This window comes from Lampris incognitus, chromosome 17 (genome assembly GCF_029633865.1).
Source record: "Lampris incognitus isolate fLamInc1 chromosome 17, fLamInc1.hap2, whole genome shotgun sequence".
NCBI classification, from domain to species: Eukaryota; Metazoa; Chordata; class Actinopteri; order Lampriformes; family Lampridae; genus Lampris; species Lampris incognitus.
Window position 1 is genome coordinate 24,348,713 of NC_079227.1, and position 22,953 is coordinate 24,371,665.

At 46.1% G+C, this 22,953-nt stretch overlaps 1 protein-coding gene across 1 annotated transcript in view; it reads left to right on the forward strand.

Annotated features, from left to right (window-relative positions):
* LOC130127292 (leucine zipper putative tumor suppressor 2 homolog) overlaps window positions 1–22,827 on the forward strand; it is a 37,368-nt gene extending 14,541 nt beyond the window's left edge. The window contains 7 exon segments of the mRNA XM_056296886.1: window positions 2,325–2,458; window positions 14,981–15,108; window positions 15,110–15,545; window positions 15,767–16,363; window positions 16,701–16,823; window positions 17,033–17,179; window positions 18,764–22,827. Of these exon segments, the coding sequence (XP_056152861.1) occupies window positions 15,008–15,108; window positions 15,110–15,545; window positions 15,767–16,363; window positions 16,701–16,823; window positions 17,033–17,179; window positions 18,764–19,471 (2,112 nt within the window). The 5' untranslated portion in view covers window positions 2,325–2,458; window positions 14,981–15,007 and the 3' untranslated portion in view covers window positions 19,472–22,827.
* Window positions 22,828–22,953: the final 126 nt, after the last annotated feature.

Sequence of the window (22,953 nt, forward strand, 5' to 3'; positions counted from 1 at the left end):
ATCTCAGGTTAAACCATGTTTTTGTTTGTTTGTTAGTTTGTTGGTTGGGAAGGTGCTGACACAACACGGTCAACTGTTTGATTTGGACTGGATGTCTGAGACTTGAGCACCTATTTCTCCATGTGTAAATAAGTTAATCAAAACCGACGATCTTCAGGATTACAGCTTTAAGTAAAGCAAGCACCAGAGGATAAACTGTCACTGTGGCCCTATAGGCTGTTTTGTAACACAACGATGACTCTAGCAAACATCCCATATCCTGCAGTGAAACCAGTATGCACATTTGACTGCTGTTAGCTGCTTCCTACCCACTCCTGTCCACGGTAATTTCAGCTTCGGCTTCTACCGCAAGTCATCATAGTCTAACCAATAACTTAAAACCCACAGGTCTGCTTTCCAACACCAGCCTCAGTGCAGGTCCAGTCTGGCATGGGCAGTGTTCTGCAGTGTTGACTATTATAGAGTCCAAATAAAGATGCTCGGTCATTACAGGTTTTGCAGTGGAACTGTCTTTCAGTCCTCATGATGTGTTTCCAAACATGCACTCCATTTATTTAGGGAAAACTTGACACCTCCGCACACCAACTAGCAACAGATTATAAAGTTATGTATTTGTGTCACCCTGTGGAAAAAGAGAGGAATGGAGGGCATCCCAAAAAAGGAGGCTAAGAAGGGGGGGGGTAGATGACCCCCAGAAGAATTTGATTTTGATGTTTTAGGCCATTAGGTTTTATTTATCTGAACTCCTACCCTCTGACAAGCGCTACACAGCAATGTGCAGCAAAACCACCAGACATAGGAACGGTTTTTTCCCACAGGCCATCTCTCTCATGAACACTTAACAGCATGGTGCAGTAACGGGCACTTACTATGTAAACATGACACTTTGTAAACAGCCCCGTCTAGTCAACATGTCTCACCTACATATCTACGATGTGCACTGCCTCTTTTTAAATCCGATGTGCAATGCAAATGTACAGTTGTAAATACATATACAACTGCTGTATACCGGTTATAAATGACTATTATTGCTATAATTATACTATGAGTATATAATTATGTAATTATAAATAGGTAAATACATATTAGTATATAATAGAATATTATAATATAATATATAAGTATAATAAGTTGTATTAAGTTACAGATTCCTTGTATGAATAAGAACACTTGGCCAATGAAGTTGGTTCTGACCCTGATCCTGATGTGCAGGAGGTGGTTTCTGTATGCTTGTCCAGTAACATAAGAGTGTGCCACAGAGCAGTGGTTCTCAAAGCGGTCCTCAGGGACCATAGCACTGCTGGTTTTCTATCGTGCCAGGTAGTTTATTATGCTCAGCTGTTGTCAGGTGCTCCACACATCTAATCAGCGAGTTTTTTTTTTTAGACCTGGAACAACAGTTTAATGTAATTAACTACCTGGCAGAATAGAAAACCAGCAGTACCATGGGTCCCTGAGGACCTGATTGAAAACCACTGCCATAGGTGGTCATTCTAAACAACTACTTCAGTTACCATTTTGTAATTGCTTAATCAATTCATTCTGTATACCATCGAAATTACACTGTATTGTTTGCTGTTTAACCGGTAGTGAAACTTAGAGTAATACTTCACCTCAATTCAGTAGCGATATGTTCACTAAGATGAGTCTAAGCTTCCAATAATGCCAGTGACTGTCTCTGGTGTGTTCAGGATTCCTGTCCCCCAACGCTGAAATACCAAACTAAAATGTCGCTTAACCACTCACTCACCAGCATAGGGACGTGCCGATGCAGTGTGTACCTCTGTCCAGGTGGTGGCAGTGTGTTTCCCCTCCTGTGGATTTTGGATGTCAGGGCACAGGCTGAAGAGCCTCCAAAAGCTGTCTTCAGTTTTCTGGAGGCGTCATTCATTTTGTTACTGGCCGTAACAACACAGGCCTATTTCCCCTTAGAAACATGGCCTGATTGTCGTACTGTCTTCATGAGCTTGGCCTCCTATGACCCTAAAGATAACAGCCAACGTTCGAAGGAAATTGAAATTTTCTGATTATTTGGGAAAAATAAGGAAAGATCAAAGGTTAATTTGATTTAACACGGGGGTTGTTTTTTGTGACCTGGGTGCACGGTTTTGTTTTGATACTCACTCACCGTTAACGTGGGAAATCCCCCCGGCCGCGACCTTCTTCATTATGAAGGTCTCGCCGTCGTGACTCAGATTTTCCTCTTTCTGGATGATTTTATAAACACACTTGTCACAATTAAGGTTTTCCAACTCTGCACAGCGGTGGTAGTTTCTATCTTCTCCTGATTCTATGTAACGCATTTTCTCCTCTCCCCTCTTCAGCTCAGTCAGAAGAAACGAGAGGGAAAGGGAGAAAGGGAGACCCTCTCGCCAATGTGATTTCCTGGGATGGTCGGCCGACCCTGTCCTTGCTTTTCTCAGGCCTCCAGAAGCTGAAGACAGGGTGCCAGTGCCAGGTAAGCCAGAGAGCTATGTGGACCAGACGTGGTTTTGGTTAGATCAAACGAGAACTCTGCACCTTCTGATGGTTCCTTGACATGTTCCGCGGAGAGCCGTGGCTTTCTTGCGGGATCTTTTTACTTTTTCATCTGACATTGAAGTCTGATTTTTTTTTTTCAAGAAAACATTCTCAGGTTACCACAGGAATCCTCGCTAACAAAGTTGTCTTTGAGCTGCACAGCTGCTTTTAGTTGCATCTGCTCCCTGATAACTCAGCTAGTTCTCTCACTTCAAAAGGTGTTGTTGTCGTTGTTGTTGGGTTTTTTTTTTAGTAAGACTTCGTTGAAGTCATAGGCGACAGCATATTGCACGCATAGCAATTACATTCTGCTAAGCATGGATGTTAACGCATTCCTGCTGCGCTGGGTAAATGCTTCGTGGGAGTTAGCAACAGATCTTAATCATGGATGGGGTTTTGCTGTAATTCCAGGGCTGTAGGCGTAACTCTAATCTCTTTGGCACATTATACGGTAAATCAGTGTGTGGCTAAATCAGGTCCCTGCCAAGTCAATACAGCTGGCACATTTCTGTGGATTTATGACTGGACTTACAAGGAGTAGTTATTTCAATCTACAAAGGCCTCTCTCCCCTCTTTTCATTTCTCTCTGAGACAGATGCACATACCCCGTGCCAAGCAATAAACTTCTGTGCAAGTTTTTATTTTGGAGGTGCATACAGATCGCCTGGCGCTACGGTGGATTATTGGGGAGAAGGCGGTCTTGAGAGCCTGATGGTCGGAGCCAGGTTTAGCTGCTGTGCCCACTGGGAGTAACGTCCCCATGCAGAGGCAGCGTGGACACTGATGGATGGCCTAGCTTTCTGTCCATCACAGGACCCAGACACAAGCCATTGTTATGAAAAGATAGAAGGAAGCAGGCTGACGGGGCCACATTGAAGTGGCAGCTCTGCCTCCAATGATAGATGGCCACTTGCTGGACATCCTCTATAGATACAGATAAATTATAACTGTGGCTTCAAAGGACCACTTACAAGGGAAATATAAATGACTGTGGTCTAAAATGTGAGCGCAATAGAACATATCCCATTGGGTACATCAGTGCTTGGTGTTCTTTCTGGGATAATAAGCTTTGTGGCTAAAGACAAACCAGAAACCACCAGACCGTTGCACCCACAATTTTGGGAAAGCCACTCTGGAGTTATTTGTTTAACTGGTGTTTAACATTGATTTTCCCCATGGCTTTTTCCCAGCTGTGCTGTGGAAGAGGCATAGATGGAGGGAAGCCACAGCTTGGTTTCTTAACTTTACTGCGTTGCCCCGTAAATCATCTGGGCTCCCTCCAAAGGGGCTGAGTCATGTTGGGCCCTCCTCAGGCCCATAAAGAGGTAGTGTTAATGGTGGCAGTCATGGGGTGATTTGCAGCCTGCCTCTTTATCGTCGCGCTGGTGGCCTTGGAGCGACTGATTGATGGTGTTTGTTGTCCAGTCTCGGACACTCACCGGAGTATTTTTTCCCCCCCTCCCAACTTCAGCTGACGTTGTAATGGGACTTTCACTTTAGGCAACTTCAGTGTTCTTCAGCACACTCAAGCGTGACCTTGTACTGCCACTCCCAGACACACTTTATCCCACCACACCCCTCCCGACCCACCAGCTCTATCCACCTCACTGCCATTAGGACAAACTCAAGGCATGTGACCCACTTAAAGGAGCAGGGAAATGGAGAGAAGGGCTGAGGTGTGTGTGTGTGTGTGTGTGTGTGTGTGTGTGTGTGTGTGTGTGTGTGTGTGTGTGTGTGTGTGTGTGTGTACTATAGCCTATTTCTACTACCCTACTTTACCCCTCTCTTCATTAGGCAGCCGTGTCGCTGAGGCCTGACTGCACCAACTTTTTCTGTTGTCTTTTTTTTTTTTTTTTTTCCAATGATTGTGCCAGATGGTGTATTACAGGTCAAGGCTGGGATTGGATGCTTCCCCTGTCACCGGAGGATACTCTGCTGGAAGCTGACAGGCTAGAAACAGCGGCTGGGTAGCGGGGATGGCAGAGACTTTGGAGTGTGTGAGTTTTAACGGGCCGTTCATGACCCAAAATATCCTCCTGCAAAAATATGTTGACAAGGGCATTGTAAGGCACTTTCTGACTCGTAAAGCTCAACTGGGACACAGATTATTAAATGCGTCAGGTCAATTTGATTTGTATAGCCCAACATTACAAATTACGAATTTGCCGGGGGGAGGGGGGATGCGTCTCACCTGTCTATTGTAGATTTAAGGTAAAAATTTGAGAGAAAACATAGATTTACTTGTAGAGATTTAGGATGTTGAGATCACCATTGTAGGAAAATATCGTAGGAAAATATCGATATACGTGAATATTGTGACACTTTCACAATATTGTATTGATTTTTAAAGATGTGACCGCAGCACTACCTCTTGTGTTGTTTCCTTCTTTGACCACTAGGTGGCAGATGCAGTAGTAAGATTTTTACTTAAGTAAAAGTAGCAATACCGCAGTGTAAAAATACTTTAAAAGTCCAGCATTCGAAATCTTACTTAAGTACATAAGTATTAGCATCAATATATACTTAAAGTAGCAAAAGTAAAAGTACTCATTATGCAGAATGGCCCAGTTCAGAATCATATGTATCATATTATTGGCCTATAATTATTGATGAGCTAATGTGTTAATCACTTTAATGTTGCAGCTGGTAAAGGTGGAGCTAATTCTAATTACTTAATATACTACTGGGTAGCTTAGCCTGTAGAAATATCTATCCAGCCATTATCCAAACCGCTTATCCCAACTGGGGTCGCGGGATACTGGAGCCTATCCCAGCAGTCATTGGGCAGCAGGCGAGGAGACACCCTGGATAGGTCACCAGGCCATCACAGGGCCGACACACACACATTCACACCTAGGGACAATTTAGTATGACTGATTCACCTGACCTGCATGTCTTTGGACTGTGGGAGGAAACCGGAGCACCAGGAGCCATTTACCTAAATTAGGTCATATTTGACAATTATAATTTATTGATTTTTAATTTGTATTAATAATCTAAATCTGCAAAGTAACTAGTAACCAAAGCTGTCAAATAAATGTAATGGAAAGCAAAATATTTCCCGCTGAATTGTAGTGGAGTAGAAGTATAAAGTAGCATTAAATGGAAATACTCAAGTGTAGTACAAGTACCTCAAAATTGTACTTAAGTACAGTACTTGAGTAAATGCACTTAGTTACATTCCACCACTGGTGCCATGCTAATGTCTCTCAAGTGAAACCTACTCTTCAAATAATCACTTCAAATGTTTGACCTGATTTTGTGAAATTTTTTAGGAAACAAGATTCTCATCGTCAATTTTAGACAAGAAAATAGCGTATCACGGTATGACTTTTTCAAAATTTCATCCCAATACAATAACATAAAAAGACAAGAAATTATAATACTGAATTAATAATACTGCATTAGTCAAAATCCAATCTGTCAGGTCTCTTCCATCGCCCAACGGGAGACAACTGGGGTTTTTATCACCAGCAACTGCTGTACTGTACATAGTATCTATGGCCAAATGTCATATCGCATATCAGCCAAAGTGATGCAGTTAAAAAAAGGAAACCTCTGTTGGGCAGTTGGCTTGCAACTGCCAAAGTGCCCCTAAGCAAGACACTGAACTCCAAAATCACTCCGACGTCGCTCCAACCCTACGCCCTGATCATTTGCTTTGAATAATGTGTGTGTGTGTGTGTGTGTGTGTGTGTGTGTGTGTGTGTGTGTGTGTGTGTGTGTGTGTGTGTGTGTGTGTGTGTGTGTGTCACTTGGACGTATGTGGAAATTTGGAAATGTTAATTACCATGTGTACCAGTACCACAGGTACTAAAGTGCAGTTGCTCTTCTCTTCTGTTCAAGAAACAGCAATGCTGATCAGTACAAGGCCAGTTGGTTCAACTGCTTAGTCATTATGAAGCCTATGTGTGTTTTTTGTTTCTGTTTGTATGCGAACACACACCTGTTTTCTTGTATTTCTTACTAAATCCTCTTTATCCTTATAAGGATGTGTGTGTGTGTGTGTGTGTGTGTGTGTGTGTGTGTGTGGGTGGGTGGGTGGGTGTGTGTGTTCAGAGGAGATACAGGACAGTGCTGTATGCTGAGGCATCATTAAGTTGCTGTTAAATATCCTGTCTAGTGACAGTCTTCCCTCCCCAAACCTCCGACTGTATCTCCCACTCCTTAATGTTAACTCTGCCCAAGTTGAGATTGGAGTCCTCATCTCCTTCCTTACCTCCTTATTGTTGTCACTTATCCGTCCTTCAGCGTGTATCTTTTCCCTTTTCCGCACGCAGATGAAGACTCTCACTCAGACAAGTGAAGCGGGCGAAATCTCCAAAGTGTGTTTGTGTGGTTATCAGGAGACACACGCTTTTTCAAGCGGGGCGATATCTCCAGACAGTTCCAGTTTCCTTAACCTTGCATTGCTCCTTAACATCAGCCAAGGAGGGACTGCAAAATGGTCTTTCACTGGCACCTAGCCCGCCCCCCTCCCCTTTTTCAAGGCTTGACAAAGGCAATCGAACCCTGTACTGAGTATAGTCTTTTGGTCAGAGGAAATAGTGGAGGAGAGAAGCAGGGAGCGAGGAGAGGAGGCGCATGTGTCAGAGAAGAGGGAGGGCCGGGCTGATTGTGGTGGAACGGGGGGGGGGGTGCAGGGGAGAGGAAAGGGAGGGAAGAGGGGAGGGGACTGTAATCCCATTCACCCTGGCGGCATTTGGCCTGAGAATGAGCTGCATTTTTTGGTGGAGAAGTTTCCCTCTGGAGGGCTGCTCAGAAACACAGCAGAACGCACGGGCCGCCTGTATCGACTGAAACTAAATCTGGACTCGAGACCCGAAGGATCTGAGACCGGGTAGTAAAGAGGAGCTGGCCAGATCCAGGCACCGCTATGCAGGGCTCTCCCTGGGGTAAGTCACTCGGCCTCGGGCCCCAGGGATAAAACGCTGGAGAAAGGGGAAGCTGACTTTATTACCTCAGCGGTTGGACTGACAGGCATGATGGGAATGTCCAAGGCGAATGTGAACGGACATGACAGGCATTCCTGTTTCCCTTACTGTTTGGATTAGTTCTTTTCTCTTTTTTTTTCTTTTTTCTTTTTTGCTCTTTAGATGTTTGAATGAATTGTTTTTATAGGTCTTTAATGTGTGTGTGTTGCACATTGTATGGTAAGTGTTAGTGTGCAAAAACAACACAATTACAAGACGTGCAAGTTTTGCTTTCCTCACGCAGCCATCAATCAGTGGAAAAATAGATTAGTCGAGTCAGCGGCAAACAAAACTTTGCTGTTGACTTGGGGAGACCGGTGCAGTGTGGGAGAGCTCTCTGTCTCCCTTCTCACCGCTCACACAAATAAAAACAAAGACAGTGACGGGCTGGGCGAGGGAGGGAGGGGGGTTCTCCAGGGGTGTGTGTGTGTGTGTGTGTGTGTGTGTGTGTGTGTGTGTGACTGTCGTTATGAATGTGTGTGTGTGTGTGTGTGTGTACATGCATAATTGTTGGTATGAATGTGCGTGTGTGTGTGTGTGTGTGTGTGCATGACTGTTGGTATGAATGCGTGTGTGTGTGTGTGTGTGTGTGTGTGTGTGTGTGTGTGTGTGTGTGTGTGTGTGTGTGTGTGTGTGTGCATGCATGACTGTCGGTATGAATGTGTGTGTGTGCGTGCGTGCATACATACGAGAGAGAAAGAGAGAGGCCAGCCTCTGCTCTTTTCCAAATGTCGTTCAATCATTGACCGTGCTGTCCTTCTGTTAATGCATCATGCTCACCAGTAAGCCTGATAGAGATGTTGCTTATTTCATATCTAACCATTTCCTTTGCACACGGGTTATTACTAGATGGTGTCCGGTGGGACCACCTATTCATGCTATGTCATTTGTATAGCATATACCACGCAGTGTGTAGGGATGTATTCAGTCTCCTGTGTGTTGGCGGTACTCGGCAGGGTTTGGCCTGGTGACTGTTGGGGCTTCTGAGCACAACAGGTCTGTGCTAGTGGAAAGGAAGGTTGTCTTTGGAACCAAAATAACTTTGTCACACTTTCCCCCCTGTGCTCCACTTTCAGTGTCAAAGCAGTAAAGACAGAGAAAAGGGGGTGGAGGGAAGAGAGATGAGGACGGAGGAGGAGGAGGAGGAGGAGGAGAGAGAGAGAGGAGAGAGAGAGAGGAGATGGAGAGAAATGGGGATTTACATGACTGGGAGAAGCAGAGAGTGGAGGAGGGGATTTCCGGGCTCTCATTTGTTCCCAGTTGCCCACACAGACGCTCTCCGCTGGAAAGTGAGACAACCGTCTTTTCTCTCTCGCTGTCTCTCCCCTTTCTCTCTTTGTCTCGCCACATCTTTTCCGAGTCAGAGGTGGCGTTGCTCTCAGTGCCTTGCCGTCAGATGGGGGCCAGTAAGACAGAGCTTTCCTTTAGCCAGCGCTGGTGTGGGCAGTATTTTTAGACTCTAGCCCCCGTAGCAGTGGACATGTGGTTTTTGGCGTGGCGTTGACAAAGAGGGATTTAGTGCACGCTCTCTCAGTGGATCTCAAAGCACCTTAGTGTGAAATTGCAGCCTGACGAGACAGGGTCAGTTCACTATATGTTGTGGGTTTGTGTGTGTTGTAAGCCCAGTGGATCCCCCGCTAACTGTACAGACCTGTCTCAGTGGGTGAAGGACCAAGTTATGGATTTTGTTTTTTCCTTACTTTTTCACTTGTCATCTGCAGTGTGCTTGGCAGATTTAGTCGATGGAAACCTCTGCAATTAATGAAATATGCATTGATTTCAGTGCAGAGAAATTTTCCTCAGTTGCTTTTCCCTTTTTTTTAACCATGGAACCGTCCATTCTGTGTAGAGAAAGGTCAACGACTTGGTGAAAAATATACAACAATGTAAAGTTTTAACAAAACAATACAATGCATGAATAAAGACAGCTGTGACACATATATCAAGCTGCATATTTTTAAATCCTTTAAATATGCAGCCGCATCATGGGTGTCCGGGTAGCGTAGCGGTCTATTCCATTGCCTACCAACACGGGGATCACCGGTTCGAATCCCCATGTTACCTCTGCCTTAGTCGGGCGTCCCTACAGACACAATTGGCCGTGTCTGTGGGTGGGAAGCCGGATGTGGGTATGTGTCCTGGTCGCGGCACTAGCGCCTCCTCTGGTCGGTCAGGGAGCCTGTTCGGGGGGAGGGGGAACTGGCGGGAATAGCGTGATCCTCCCGCGCGCTACGTCCCCCTGGTGAAACTCCTCACTGTCAGGTGAAAAGCAGCAGCTGACGACTCCACATGTATCGGAGGAGGCATGTGGTAGTCTGCAGCCCTCCCCCGGATCGGCAGAGGGGGTGGCGCAGTGACCGGGACGGCTCGGAAAATAGGGTAATTGAACAGATACAATTGGGGAGGGAAATAAATAAATAAATAATATGGAGCCATATCATGACCGATAGGGAGCTCATGAACATATTTGCTTTGCAAAACTTCTGAAACCTTAATAAAATAAACACACATCATGGTTACTTGTTCATGCTATGTTGAACACAAACACACACACACACACACACACACACACACACACACACACACACACACACACACACACACACAAATAGGGTCCGTGGTGGTGTAGCGGTCTAAGCATCGACTTTGTGTCGATGCAGTTGCCCACCGAGGACCGGGGTTCGCACCTTGGTCTCGTCAGATCCGACTATGGCCGGACTCTATGAAGCAGCAATAATTGGCAACGCTGTCTTCGGGAGGGAGGCGGAGTCGGCTGGTGTTCGTCATATGAATGCGTCTCTGTGTGTGTGTCGGAAAAAGCAGTGGTTCGGCCTGGATTCGCCTTGTCACGAAAGTTGGGGAGGCGTCTCCTTTGAGACCGCCGGCCGGAGAGATGCAGTTGGCGAACGCATGCAGTACAAGGGTGGGTGTTTGAACTAAAATAGGGATCGACTGGCCACTAAATTGGGAGAAAAAGGGAAAAATCAGAAATAAGTTTATTAAAAAAAAGATACGGAGCTGATTAACATCTCCTGTGTCACTCTGCACAATGTTAAGTAGTACATTGTAGTGGCTATTGAAGAAGCCCCTTGACTCTGCTCCTACCTCTGTAAGCGCAATACATTTTTTCCCAGAAAATATGACTTGTGTGTGAAACAAACCAGCAGTTGTCTTCTTTTTTTTTCTTTTTTTTTTTGAGCACAAATACTTCTGTGGGACTCATTCCTGCTACAGCAACCAGGCAAACCCCTCCTGAAAGGGTCCTGCTGTGGAGTTGCAGTTGCTGAAGAGTGCAAAATGTTCTATCAAGGTGAAATGTTGCTTTAACCCCCCCCCCCCCGCCCATCCACGTCACGTGACCGATGTGATGCCAAACAAACAGTGGCCGTACAGTCTCCTTATCTGCCGAGCGACTGCCAGGAGTGAATCTGCTGACCAGCCCCCTCTTCTGTCCATGTTTAAAGGATAAACTCTCGTTGGTTTCAGCGCCCACACATTCCTTCTGCCCGGCTGCGGGTCGGGGGCGGCCCGTGTGAGTGACTATGGAGTCTGTCTCATGCTTCACTAAGGGGCATTAATACCCTCGAGCACTTTCCCAGACAAAAACAATCTGCTCACACACACACATACACACACACACAACTCTGACTCACAGCCGCACTCAGCTCTCAGCTGAGACCGGAGCTTTATTGCTCCATTTGGTTTTAATTTTCAAAGAACATCATTGCTTCATTTGTTTTGCTTCAAATCCTGCAATGGGTTTGGTCAAAAGATTTGGCTCGTAGTGCAATTGTTTAGTTGTTTTGTTTTTGTCTTTTTTTCCCCCCAAAGGAATCGTTTGGATTTTCTTCTTTCTCTGTTTTCCGTTATATATTCATCGCTCATGTGTTACATTGGTAGTCTTCATTTTCACAGTCGTCCATCCTTTTCTTCATACTGGGTATGCAGCTTCAGCTTGTTATCTATAATTCAATGCAATTAATGGGGGGCAAAGCCGCAATCCTTGTTCAAGGCACAACCCCCCCCCCCCCCACTCCATGGTTCAGCCAAAGCTAACGTGATGCTGCAGCAGTCAGTCGCATAGCAAAATCAAGTGGTCATTTTAAACGTTTATCTTCGTTTTTACATTTGTTCATGGTCATTTCCTGCCCTCTTAAGTCCTGCAGCACAGCCTGCAAGTGATCATCAGCAGGAGTCACTGTCGCAGCACAGGAAAGCGAGACAGAATTTATCAAATGAAATGGCCACCTGATTCACTATGATAGTTAGCTTTGACTGAACAGTGGAGTGTTTTATTTTATTTATTTATATTTTTTGCATTGTACGAGAATTATCGATTTGTCCCCATTTAGTTGCATTGACCTGTAGACGGCAAGCTGGAACTGTGCCCAGTATGAATAAAGGGATGGACGACTGTGAAAATGAAACCTACCTATGTGCTGCATGAGCTGTCAGTATAAAACAAAGGTAGACTTAAGAAATGTCCAACTATTCATTTAAATTGCAAATGTTCCATGCATTACTTGGAATGTTACTTCCATATTACATTAAATGTGTATTATTCTTGCCACTTTACATAGCTGGCAATGGCTATTTTACCAACGATGCCTGCAGTCTGTTTGCTAATTCCCGTTTATTTTGTGCTAGGCCCTCCTGCAGCGTCTGCTTGATTGTCCGAGCGGTAGATCGGCCGGCTCTTATGTTCTCTATTGGAGTCCAGGGGTTTTAAGACAACTAAGGAGGGGTCTTGCCTTCTTTGTCTGCCCTCTGACCCACCTCATCCCCTCCCGTCTTTTAATGGTGGAGGCCCTGATCGCCATGACAACCAAGGGAAACTGGGACTGCCCAGTACAACAAAAAGGGGGCTTCAAATAAAACTGTTGGGAGACCGCTCTGCACTCCCTGGTTAAGTTCCTACATAGTTTGGGTCACTTTGTGTCCGAATGGATTAGAGCTCATTCACTTATTCGGAGGGAGTCTGAGGGCAAAGACCGGAGTCGCCCTGACCACTAAAAGAGACCCGAGGAATGCATCGGAGACTTCCCTCTGTTAATGAGCTGCCGCTTGACATTCACGTCAACTTTGGGATTCAGTTTGGACCCTGTAGGGCGAGGGATTCAAATCTTTATTTAAAACGTGTATAAACAACTTCACTTGAATCAAAAGTTTATATTTAACAGATGATAAAACATAATCGTCTGAAATGAAAATGCCAACCCAAATAATGTTTTGTTGGTTTTTGAAAAGATTACATTTTCAATCACTAATTTTTTTTATACATAGTTACTATGTCGAGACACATCCCAAGCTTAACTCTGCCTTTTGCTGTTGCACTGCTGCAATGCATCAAAATGAATCCACATGTCAATTCTGCGATCGCTGTTTCAATTGTATTTGCTCATTGTGTCACGGGAGGGCAAGTAGACAGAATTGTGGTTGGAAATTCTGCGTCGTCTCGAGTCAGCTGAAATTATTTTTTGCCCAGTTTGAAATACAGCCTCAAAAGTTTTGTCAAATGGATCTCGGGGTGGGCAGTTTCATAACCCTTCTGTCGTCCCAGCATTTTAATTTAATGGTGTCACTACTGGAATATGTAAGTCTGTATGTAAAACTCTGTAACCTTTACAAGAAGGCCAGTACCACACCGCTTGCATTGCCACCATGGTAGAAATAGCGTTATAAACATTTGGACCAATTAACGTTTATGGGGATATGGATTGGTTTACCTGCTGTTTGTAGTGCTGCCCAATTTCTTCTTGCTTCATGATTTTGAGCTGTGAAAAGTGATAAAACACTTGTTTTCCTATGTTTACACTGTAAGTGCATTTCATCTGTTGCTTGGCTGTATTAATCTGTCCTAAATTGGATTTTATGAGTCTATAAGTAGGGATCAGACTGATTTAAGTGTGTTAATTAGTTGGCTAATGAGAGTTAAACCTTTGTAGTAGCTGCACAGGTCATCAGTGCGGTTGGTATCCTGGCCCAAGACTTGGCATGGTCACTGTCCTACTGGTGCCAGGCTGGCAGAGGTTTGTGATGTTATTGGTTGGCATTAGCTCTCTACAAGCCAATCATTCACCTTATTCAACTACCTTGGCTGCTGGTTGCATTGAGCGGTGCACTTCCTCAAATCTCGATAGTAATTGTGACAACAGAAAGGTCTACCCGGTTGCCAAGTCAATAAAACGGACGTGGGGAGAACGTTCTGTCAGGATGTGTGACCACAGGGCCACACTGAAAAAGTGCTAATATGCATCTCCCTTGTACTATATGATAGCACCTCTTCTCTCACCGGGAACTGCATACTTGTAATGTTTTCTCTCTGGCCGAGTCCTTCCTCCACGTCGGCTTGTTACTTGCTGGGGAATCTGAAACTTGGGAGAAACAGGACACACCTGTCACTTGGATATCCTCGCATTCTCTCACTTGCACTGATGATGCATTTAAAACACAGCTGGCTCCCTCTCTCTAATCGCCTGTCAGTGAGCAGCACACTATGACTTCATCACCATGTGTCCTGTCTGCCATTGTTCCTATCGCACCACCAGACAATTCGCCATCCATGAGACAAATTGATGATATCATAGTTTGTCTATGGCTATCTAAAACAGCCTTATATCAGTCGTGTGTGTGTGTGTGTGTGTGTGTGTGTGGGTGGGGGGGGGGGGTGAGCATGTGCATGTAGGCTTGCGTGCGTGTACCAGTTGTGCTATCTACATAGCGATATTACACCTTTTTTTAAATAATCATTGTGTACTTACAAAGATACTCTACAACTTTTCCGCTGTAATTGCTTCACCTATCATCCACATCAGTGAGAGCCTCCCCCCTCAGCCCTGTGCTGTGGGTTTCTCCTTGAAGTGCGATCCACAGTAGTAAACTTGATGGTTGTTACTGGGCCTGATGAGATGTGCGGAGACACTGGCCTTTGTTGTTGTCAAGAGAGGAAGCTAGCATGTCAGCAGCCATTTTGCATTTCTCAGATGAAAAGAGACCCTTCGCCTCTGCTGCCTTCTGCATTGCAGACAAGAGGCCTCAAGCCCACTTTGTGCTACTTGAATGGGCTCAGTGAATGGCCCGTCTTGGTTCACTCTGTGTGTGGGCCCAGATGGTCTTGTATTTAACTGTAAATTTCAATCTCTATCAACCTTGGTTTTGCTGGTCATAGAGTCTGTGTGGTCTTTTTGGAACGCACCCTCTAGTGGAGATTATGATACCACTGTGTGTGTGTGTGTGTGTGTGTGTGTGTGTGTGTGTGTGTGTGTGTGTGTGTGTGTGTGTGTGTGTGTGTGTGTGTATATAAAGTGCTTGGTTGGTATTTTATGTGTTTTAAAGGCCATCATATCAGTTTCTTGAAAAACTGTGACAGGATCAGCAAGCAATTTGTGTTATTTTTAACAAAAATGTTTAGGTTCTAAACAAATGCTATTACTAAACGTTTTTTCTGACCCTCTCCTTTGTCTCCTGTGTTTCTCTGCCTCTTTCAGAGCTAGTGGCCCCACCGAGCAGCCACCATGGCTCTGGTTCAGGCTCTGCCCATCTCTGCTGAGCCCCTCAACCAAGGCCTCAGCGGAGGAGCGCGGGGACGACACCCCTCCGGCCCCCGCTCTCCCCCACACCGCTGCGCCCTCCTCCCCCTCCTCTCTGGAGGCCATGGGCTCTGTCAGCAGCCTCATTGCCACCCGTCCCAGCACCTATCATGACCGCCACAGCCGCTCTGCAGTCGACCACCTAGGAGCCAGGATTCGACGGCCCACACCAGGCGCCACCTGCCTGACCTCTGATTCACCCCAGGACCCCCTGATGCAGAGCCACACCCCTCCGGTCAGGAGGAAGTCCTCCTTGACCTCAAGCAGGAGCCTGGAGAAGGAGAGTGGGAATGGGAACTATACTTATCTGAATGAGGACTACATAGGAGACTGGAATGACAACCATGTAACGCCTATCAGCCCGGGAAGTGATGCAGATGAGACGAAGGAGGGGCTGGGGTTGAATGGGAACATGGGAGGGCCTCCTCCCAAACTGGTTCCTGTGTCAGGGAAACTTGAGAAAGTGAGTCTTCAATCATTAAATTGAGTCCTTGAGTAATTAACAGTGTTTTTCAGATATAATTAACTTGCATGACCCATTAAATCAATCATTTTGATGCAACAACATCTCTCTGGCACATTAATGCTTTCAGCGAACATGAATTAAAATTTCCGCCACACCTTCTTATTGAATCGGCATGAGTTTCCTCTGTTTGATATTCATCCTGAATCTCCCCCATCTAGAACATGGAGAAAACAGTGCTGCGGCCCACCGCCTTTAAACCTGTGGTCCCCAAGAGCCGTAACTCCATGCAGTACCTCTCCCCTCGCCACGGTGCCAGCCTATCAGAGAGCCAGAACAACCTGAACCTGCTCAGCCCCACCCACAGAGAAGCGTCGCCCTCCTGCTCAGAGAAACGCAGCTCCTACAGCGGGGGGCGCAATGGTGGCGGCGGTGGCAGCCAATCCTGCTCCCTTTCTGACTCTGGTCGCACATCTCTGTCCAGCCTGCCACCCTACAGCAGCACTGGCTACAGCCTGTCAACTGGAGAGGCCCCTGGCGGCCACTTGGATCCCGTTAAAACTGCCCCGACAGTCAATGGGCATGCCCATTCAAACTCTGACAGCGGGCGCTCGTCCTCCAGTAAGAGCACTGGGTCCGGGTCGCTGGGTGGGCGAGGGCAGCCCCTGTCGGACAGCGGGTCCACCGGACGCTCCCCTGCCCCGGTGGAGGGTTATGAGGGGGTGGTGAGGGACTTGGAGGACAAGCTGAGGGAAAGGGAGTTAGAGCTGCAGCAGCTCAGAGACAACCTGGATGAGAATGAAGCCGCAATTTGCCAGGTTGGTTCGTTACACAGTCTAACTACAACAACTGACAGAACACACGCATGTGTGTTCTGTGCCAACTCTTTCCAAGGGATTTGCTGCAAAAGTAAAGGTTGCATGCTTGCATAAAGCAAAGCTCATGTAGCATTCACAACACAAATTTAGGTATCACAATGCATATTATTATAATGACACAAGCATAAGCTTGTGTCAAGCTCAGAAAAGTAAAAACTAAAAGTTGAATAGTTTCCAAACCAAAGCGTATATTAATAAGACTGCTGTTTTGTTTATTCAGTTTCAGGATGGGGCTCTCTAGCATGTTTGCCACCTGTTTCATCCACTCTTCTTTCAGGTGTATGAGGAGAAGCAGAAGCGCTTTGAGCTGGAGCTGGAGGAGCTGAGACAGAGCTGTGCCACCAGGATGCAGACAGCCTCGCAGAAGGCCCAGCGAGCACAGCAAGTGCTTCAGTTGCAGGTCAGAACCATTAACGGAGCAAGTTCGATAAAGCTGTGCTCTGTTTGTGTCATATTGCTGGCCGTTCTCTAACACCCCATAGTTTTGACTGTGAATATGCAGCATTATAACTATGCCCTCTGTAGCGCTGACACTCAAATATGGCCTCTGGTGTCTCAGTAAGCAGAACGGCTAATGTGGCTCTTGGTTGCATTGTATCTTGGTTTCAGGTCTTTCAGCTTCAGCAGGAGAAGAAGAAGCTGCAGGAGGACTTTGCCCAGCTGCTGCAGGAGCGGGAGCAACTGGAGGAGCGCTGCACCTCCTACGAGCATGAGAAGATCCAGTTAGGGCCCCGCCTGGAGGAGACCAAGTGGGAGGTAAGCAAAGGATACGAATGCAGAGGAGAACTCCGTTTGGTCAAGAATATCAGTGACATTCAGTCATACACTCATGATGTCATTTCATTCAAACATTTATGACTAATATTCTTTTTGTTTCACTCCTTTTAATGCAAAGAGCCCTCCCTACTGAACCCTAAATGCATTTTCCTCATCCTCCTTGAGATTACTAATCTGCTTTGCTTTAGGGATTGCCTGCATATTAACATTGCAGTAATGGAGAGCAGAGCATAATGTTGAGTACAGTTTCTCAAGTTGCCCTTGCGTTCCATAAAATATTTAATTTTATTAATAATAAGTTAACTTGATTTAGTCAATTGAAAGGAAAGCTACTGTATATGTAGAATGATCACAATTGTGTAATTAATCTCACACACATTCAAACATCCCATGCTGGGGCATCCGCATGGCATGGCGGTCTGTTCCGTTGCCTACCAACATGGGGATCTCCGGTTCAAATCCCCGCGTTACCTCCAGCTTGGTTGGGCGTCCTGATAGACACAATTGGCTGTGTCTGCGGGTGGGAAGCTGGATGTGGGTATGTGTCCTGGTTGCTGCACTAGCACCTCCTCTGGTCGGTCGGGGCGGGGCACCTGTCCGGGGGGGAGAGGGGGAATAGCGTGGTCCTCCCATGTGCTACATCCCCCTGGCGAAACTTCTCACTGTCAGGTGAAAAGAAGCAGCTGGTGACTCCACATGTACCGGAGGAGGCATGTGGTAGTCTGCGGCCCTCCACGGATCGGCAGAGGGGGTGGAGCAGCGACCGAGACGGCTCGGAAGAGTGGAGTAATTGGCCAAGTACAACTGGGGAGAAAAAAGGAGGGGAAAAAAAACCTATGCTAACGTTAAATTGTGGATAGAATGTGCTTTTTATAGGTTTTAATGCTTCTTTTGAGTTATAGGTTTTACCACAGTCTGACAGGCAATTTAGGTAGGTAGGTTGTTTGTTTGTAAGACGGCAAGGATGACTCGGTACATCCAGGCAAACAGACAGAGTAAGATGCTGCCCCGCGTTTCGTGTGTGTACTACACCCAGACACGGTCTGGCAATGTCATCTATCACATAAAGTAACAGAATGGACTGTCTGCTGCCCACTGCATCTTAGTAATGCCCAGACAGAGGTTAGTAATGAAATGGATCCCCTTCGCTTTTTGGAAGAATATTTAATTTTGTTCCCAACAAAGGATTTGTTCCCAGGGACTACGGAAACATCACATCAGTCGGGCAGGTTTTCATCCCACTGAGACGATATTGACCCTTCATGCATTCAAGATGACTATAGAGTAGGATGTCACCTCATAGGACCTTCAACACCTGCAACATTTGCCCCCGCCCAACTGTAACTAACTCATTAAATGATAATTGAATTGTGGGAATGTTAATATTCCCAAAAGATTGTCCAGCTGCAGTTTATACAAGAAACTTCCTCACCTCTTGTTTGTATTTTTTACAAGCCTTTGCGCCAAACAGTTTTGGTAAGCTTGTTTGATAGACAGTAAAGGTTTGAATCTTGTATAAACTGAATGAGCCTCATCAATGTGACGTCATCTGTCCACATCCAGGTATGTCAGAAGTCAGGGGAGATCTCCTTGCTGAAGCAGCAGCTGAAGGAGGTGCAGGGTGAGCTCGCCCAGCGTGTGGGGGAGATCGTGTCCCTACGGGGTCAACTCAGGGAGACCCGTGGCGAGCTGACAAACACTCAGGCTCTGCTCCAGGAGGCCCATGCCACAAGCCGCACGCGCACCCTGGAGCTGGAGGTGTGTGAGAACGAGCTCCAGCGCCGCAAGAGCGAGGCGGAGCTCCTCCGCGAGAAGGTGGGACGCCTGGAGGAAGAGCTGGTCCATCTCAAAGACGCTCTGGCCAATCAGGGCCCAGGAAACCGGCAGTGTCAGGTGTTCCAAGATGCGGAGGAGCGCCTGCTCGCCTACGAGAGTGATGAGGCCAAGGCCCAGCGGCAGTGCAGCAGCGAGGCCCTGCAGAACATGAGGCTCCAGATGGACCGGATGAGGGCCGAGCTGGCCTTCGAGCGGCAGCGTGCTGAGGAGCAAGCAGGCAGCTTCGAGGAGGAGCGCAGGGTGTGGCAGGAGGAGAAGGATAAGGTGATCCACTACCAGAAGCAGCTGCAGGAGAACTATGTGCAAATGTACCGCAGGAACCGAGAGCTGGAGCGGCTCCTTAGAGATCTTAGTCAGGAACTGGAGAGCAGAGAGGAGGATGAGGGCAGCGGCAACGAGATAAACTTTGATGAGATTGCTGCCACTGAAATCTGACCCCTGTATCATCCCATCTCCTGATTTGCACTACTGTCAACTAAATTGTGTTTCAGCTAGATTTTTAATTGTCATCGGCGAGGCACAGATGGGATTTCTTGATTGCCACCTTTGTTTGTTCTATATTTAGTACAGCGAGGAAATGGTCAGATCAGTATCTCAAATGTGAAGCAACTTAAACAGATCTAAACTGAGTTGCACTCCGTTTCCGCCCTCTTGGTCTCGTCCCCAAAGAGTCCCTATAGAGAGCCAATAACCTCTATTAGTCATTAGTAGGTCATCTCTCTCCTCCATACCTCCACTCACATTTCTATTAGTGTCTGCTGCCTCGAGCGTACACCAGAGATCAGTTCCCTTGCCCCCTTTCCCAATTTTAGTCTTAGCCGGGAAAATGGCAGCACTGACCACAGATATTGGTGCAACTGCTGTGTATCCTTCATGAGTTGGTAATGGCCCCACCGGCCTTGCTGCGTTTAGCACTGTTCTCCTACGTTGTCATCTCACCAGAACATTTGACTTGATAAGCTGACACAGGTCAGCTTTACATTACAATGTTGTCATTGATCTATAGTAAAGGACAACATCCCAAATCCACCATTAGAGGGACTGAATCGAACCGGAGCAGCAGTGAGGCTGGTTGTGCGATAGGTGATGTGGGTATAAATGTCTACATCCTGTTGTCTCAGAACTGCTAGTGTTTGTGTCTAAATTACTTGATGACCAACATGTAAACTGTGTGTGTGTGTGTGTGTGTGTGTGTGTGTGTGTGTGTGTGTGTTGGGGGGGGGGGGCTATTTATTTCCAGGGAATTGGTTCTTGCTCATCCATCATGGGTGGTTCTGTCATCATGACATGAACCCTGGTAATATTCAGGAACTGTTGCAGCAGATTGTGTTAACAAACTGCAGGTTCAATGGCAAACAGGCAAGACAGACAAGCAAAAAAACAATAATGATGAATTCTGACAGTAAATGGCAAATCTTTTCATTACAGACCAAATCAGATTTTCTGGGACTCATTTAAACGCATCTCTAGTCTGATATGAATCTATTTGGCACTCTTAGTTTGCCAGTTTCAGTAGTGGAGCCTGACTATAGTGTACAGTCCCTCTTCACACCAAATACACACACACACACACACACACACACACACACACACACACACATATAGATATAGATCTATATCTATATATATAACACAATAGGTCAACAGTTGAAAAACTGGTCCAAAACAAGAACTGCGATGAATAAAAAAATCTCAGGAGAACCTGTCAAAATAAAAATGCTGTGCTAGCTATACAAGCAGACCTTCCAATGACTCCCACAAAGCATTTTGTACAAATATATATATTTGGGGCAAGTAATACTGCTTTTTCATTTTATGATCATTATTAGGGCACCACTGATTAACTGGAAACCCAACATCATTACTATGAAACCCATGAGGGCGCCTCGCCTAGGAATCCATCTGTGGCTTACATCCCATTCACACTCAGCCATTTTAACATGACTTGTGTGGACATACAAGTGGTCCTCACCACATGTAGAATAATACTGTGACGAGCCTTGTCAAACTAGCCTCTGGTATGACGATTGGATTTTGTCCTTTTTCCAGTAATGTAAAAAGTCATTTGTTGAAACACATTGATATACAACCAAAAGTTTCCTTGCACCTTGTGTGTGCATCCCCTTCCCCCTCTTTTTTTGTTTTTGTTTTGCACGCAAAACAACTTGTAAATACGTGTGAAATGTAAAGATATCACTATGGTAAAGCAAAATCATAATGGCTCTTCCATCTTATTGCAAAGACACAATACTTTGACTATCACGTTAGGTGGTGCAGCAGGATTTCTGTGTGGGGGACTTCAGCGTTCATGTGTTGTTGTGCAAGTGCTTTTTGCAGCGCTGTGTGAAGAGGAAGATGATGAGCTGAAGCGATGGGTGCTTTGCTACTTTTGTAAAGTCAAATTAGTTTGACCGTGACGCGACTGTTATGTTTCCATCAGCCCTCGGTAGTGTAGGACCTGTCTCGTGTAATCGCTTCCCGGTACTGTACAGGCAACCCATTTGCAAAATAAAAAATAAAAAAAGGTAGACACGTTGTTCCCTAACTGGTGATCAGATCGACTCACTCGTTCGGTGTAGATATCCTCAATATTAATAAAGGTCACATATGGCATAAGCATAACAGGTTTCTTACAGAAACGTTATCTATCTAAAAAAAAAAAACAACACAGTCACTGTGAATAGACCAAAGCAACGTCGCACATCCGGTTCTGCTCCCACAATGCAATGCCTGTATATTAACGTGTGTGAGTCCTTGCCTTGGTTCCCCCTGTAGCCTATATTATAAATTTATAATCCCCAGTATTTGTATGAAGACATCAAATGTATATTTTCATGGTGTAAATTTCTTGAACAATCTTTGTTTTTAATAAAAACGACAAAAGGAAGAGCTTGTGTTCGACGAGTCAATATTGCTTAACCCGGTGTTCAACCTTCTCCAGTATCGCTGTTAAACTCGGTGGGATGTTTATACGAACAATGTGTTGTTTCTTCTGAGTTTGGGTGTGGAACAATGACTTGTCTCGATCAGATACGCCGTATCTCTGGCCAGATACACGCCGCGTAATGAAGAGAGCACCCGGTGGGAGATAGGGAGCGTGCTCTCGGTCTGGCTGCTTCGTGTTTCTCATGGCAACTTGGGACGATTTTCAATTCTTGTTTTACTTGGGAGATGGTGACTGTTTTCAGTTCGCTGGTCAGGTCTGACATACAAGACGACGTTAGCTGTTAGCCTCGTCTGACGAAAGGCTAAAGTCTGCCCTCCGCAGGCCAACAAAAATCTTTTGTTTTCCGGGCCAACTTCTCACATGGCGTCAGACTGCTTGGTGTGTGTCGTCCGCGGGGATCTTCTAAGGCACTCGGGTTACCGTCTGCAGATTAAGCCCACATATTTAATAATTTACGTGCGATGCATCAGATGTCTCCATGATATATCTGCTCGTTTCATGGACAGTGTTATCTGTGACGATGGTTGATGTTGGCTGTTTGGTTGTGAAACAGTGAATATACTGCGGGTGGGAAACCGGATGTGGGTATGTGTCCTGGTCGCCTGTTCGGGGGGGGGGGGGCTGGGGGGAATAGCGTGATCCTCCCACGCGCTACGTGCCCCTGGTGAAACTCCTCACTGTCAGGTGAAAAGAAGCGGCTGGTGACTCCACATGTATCGGAGGAGGCATGTGGTAGTCTGCAGCCCTCCCCCGGATCAGCAGAGGGGGGTGGAGCAACGACCGGGACGGCTCGGGAGTGTGGGGTAATTGGCCGGATACAACTGGGGAGAAAAACAGTGTATACACAAACACACAATAATGGCTGGTTTCTTGGAAGCATCGCATTTTTCCTTGTTCATAATTTTAGGCGTTTCAGAAATGGCTCCCCTCAAATTGACGGGGGGGGGGTCCATTTTTCCTCTACATGTCC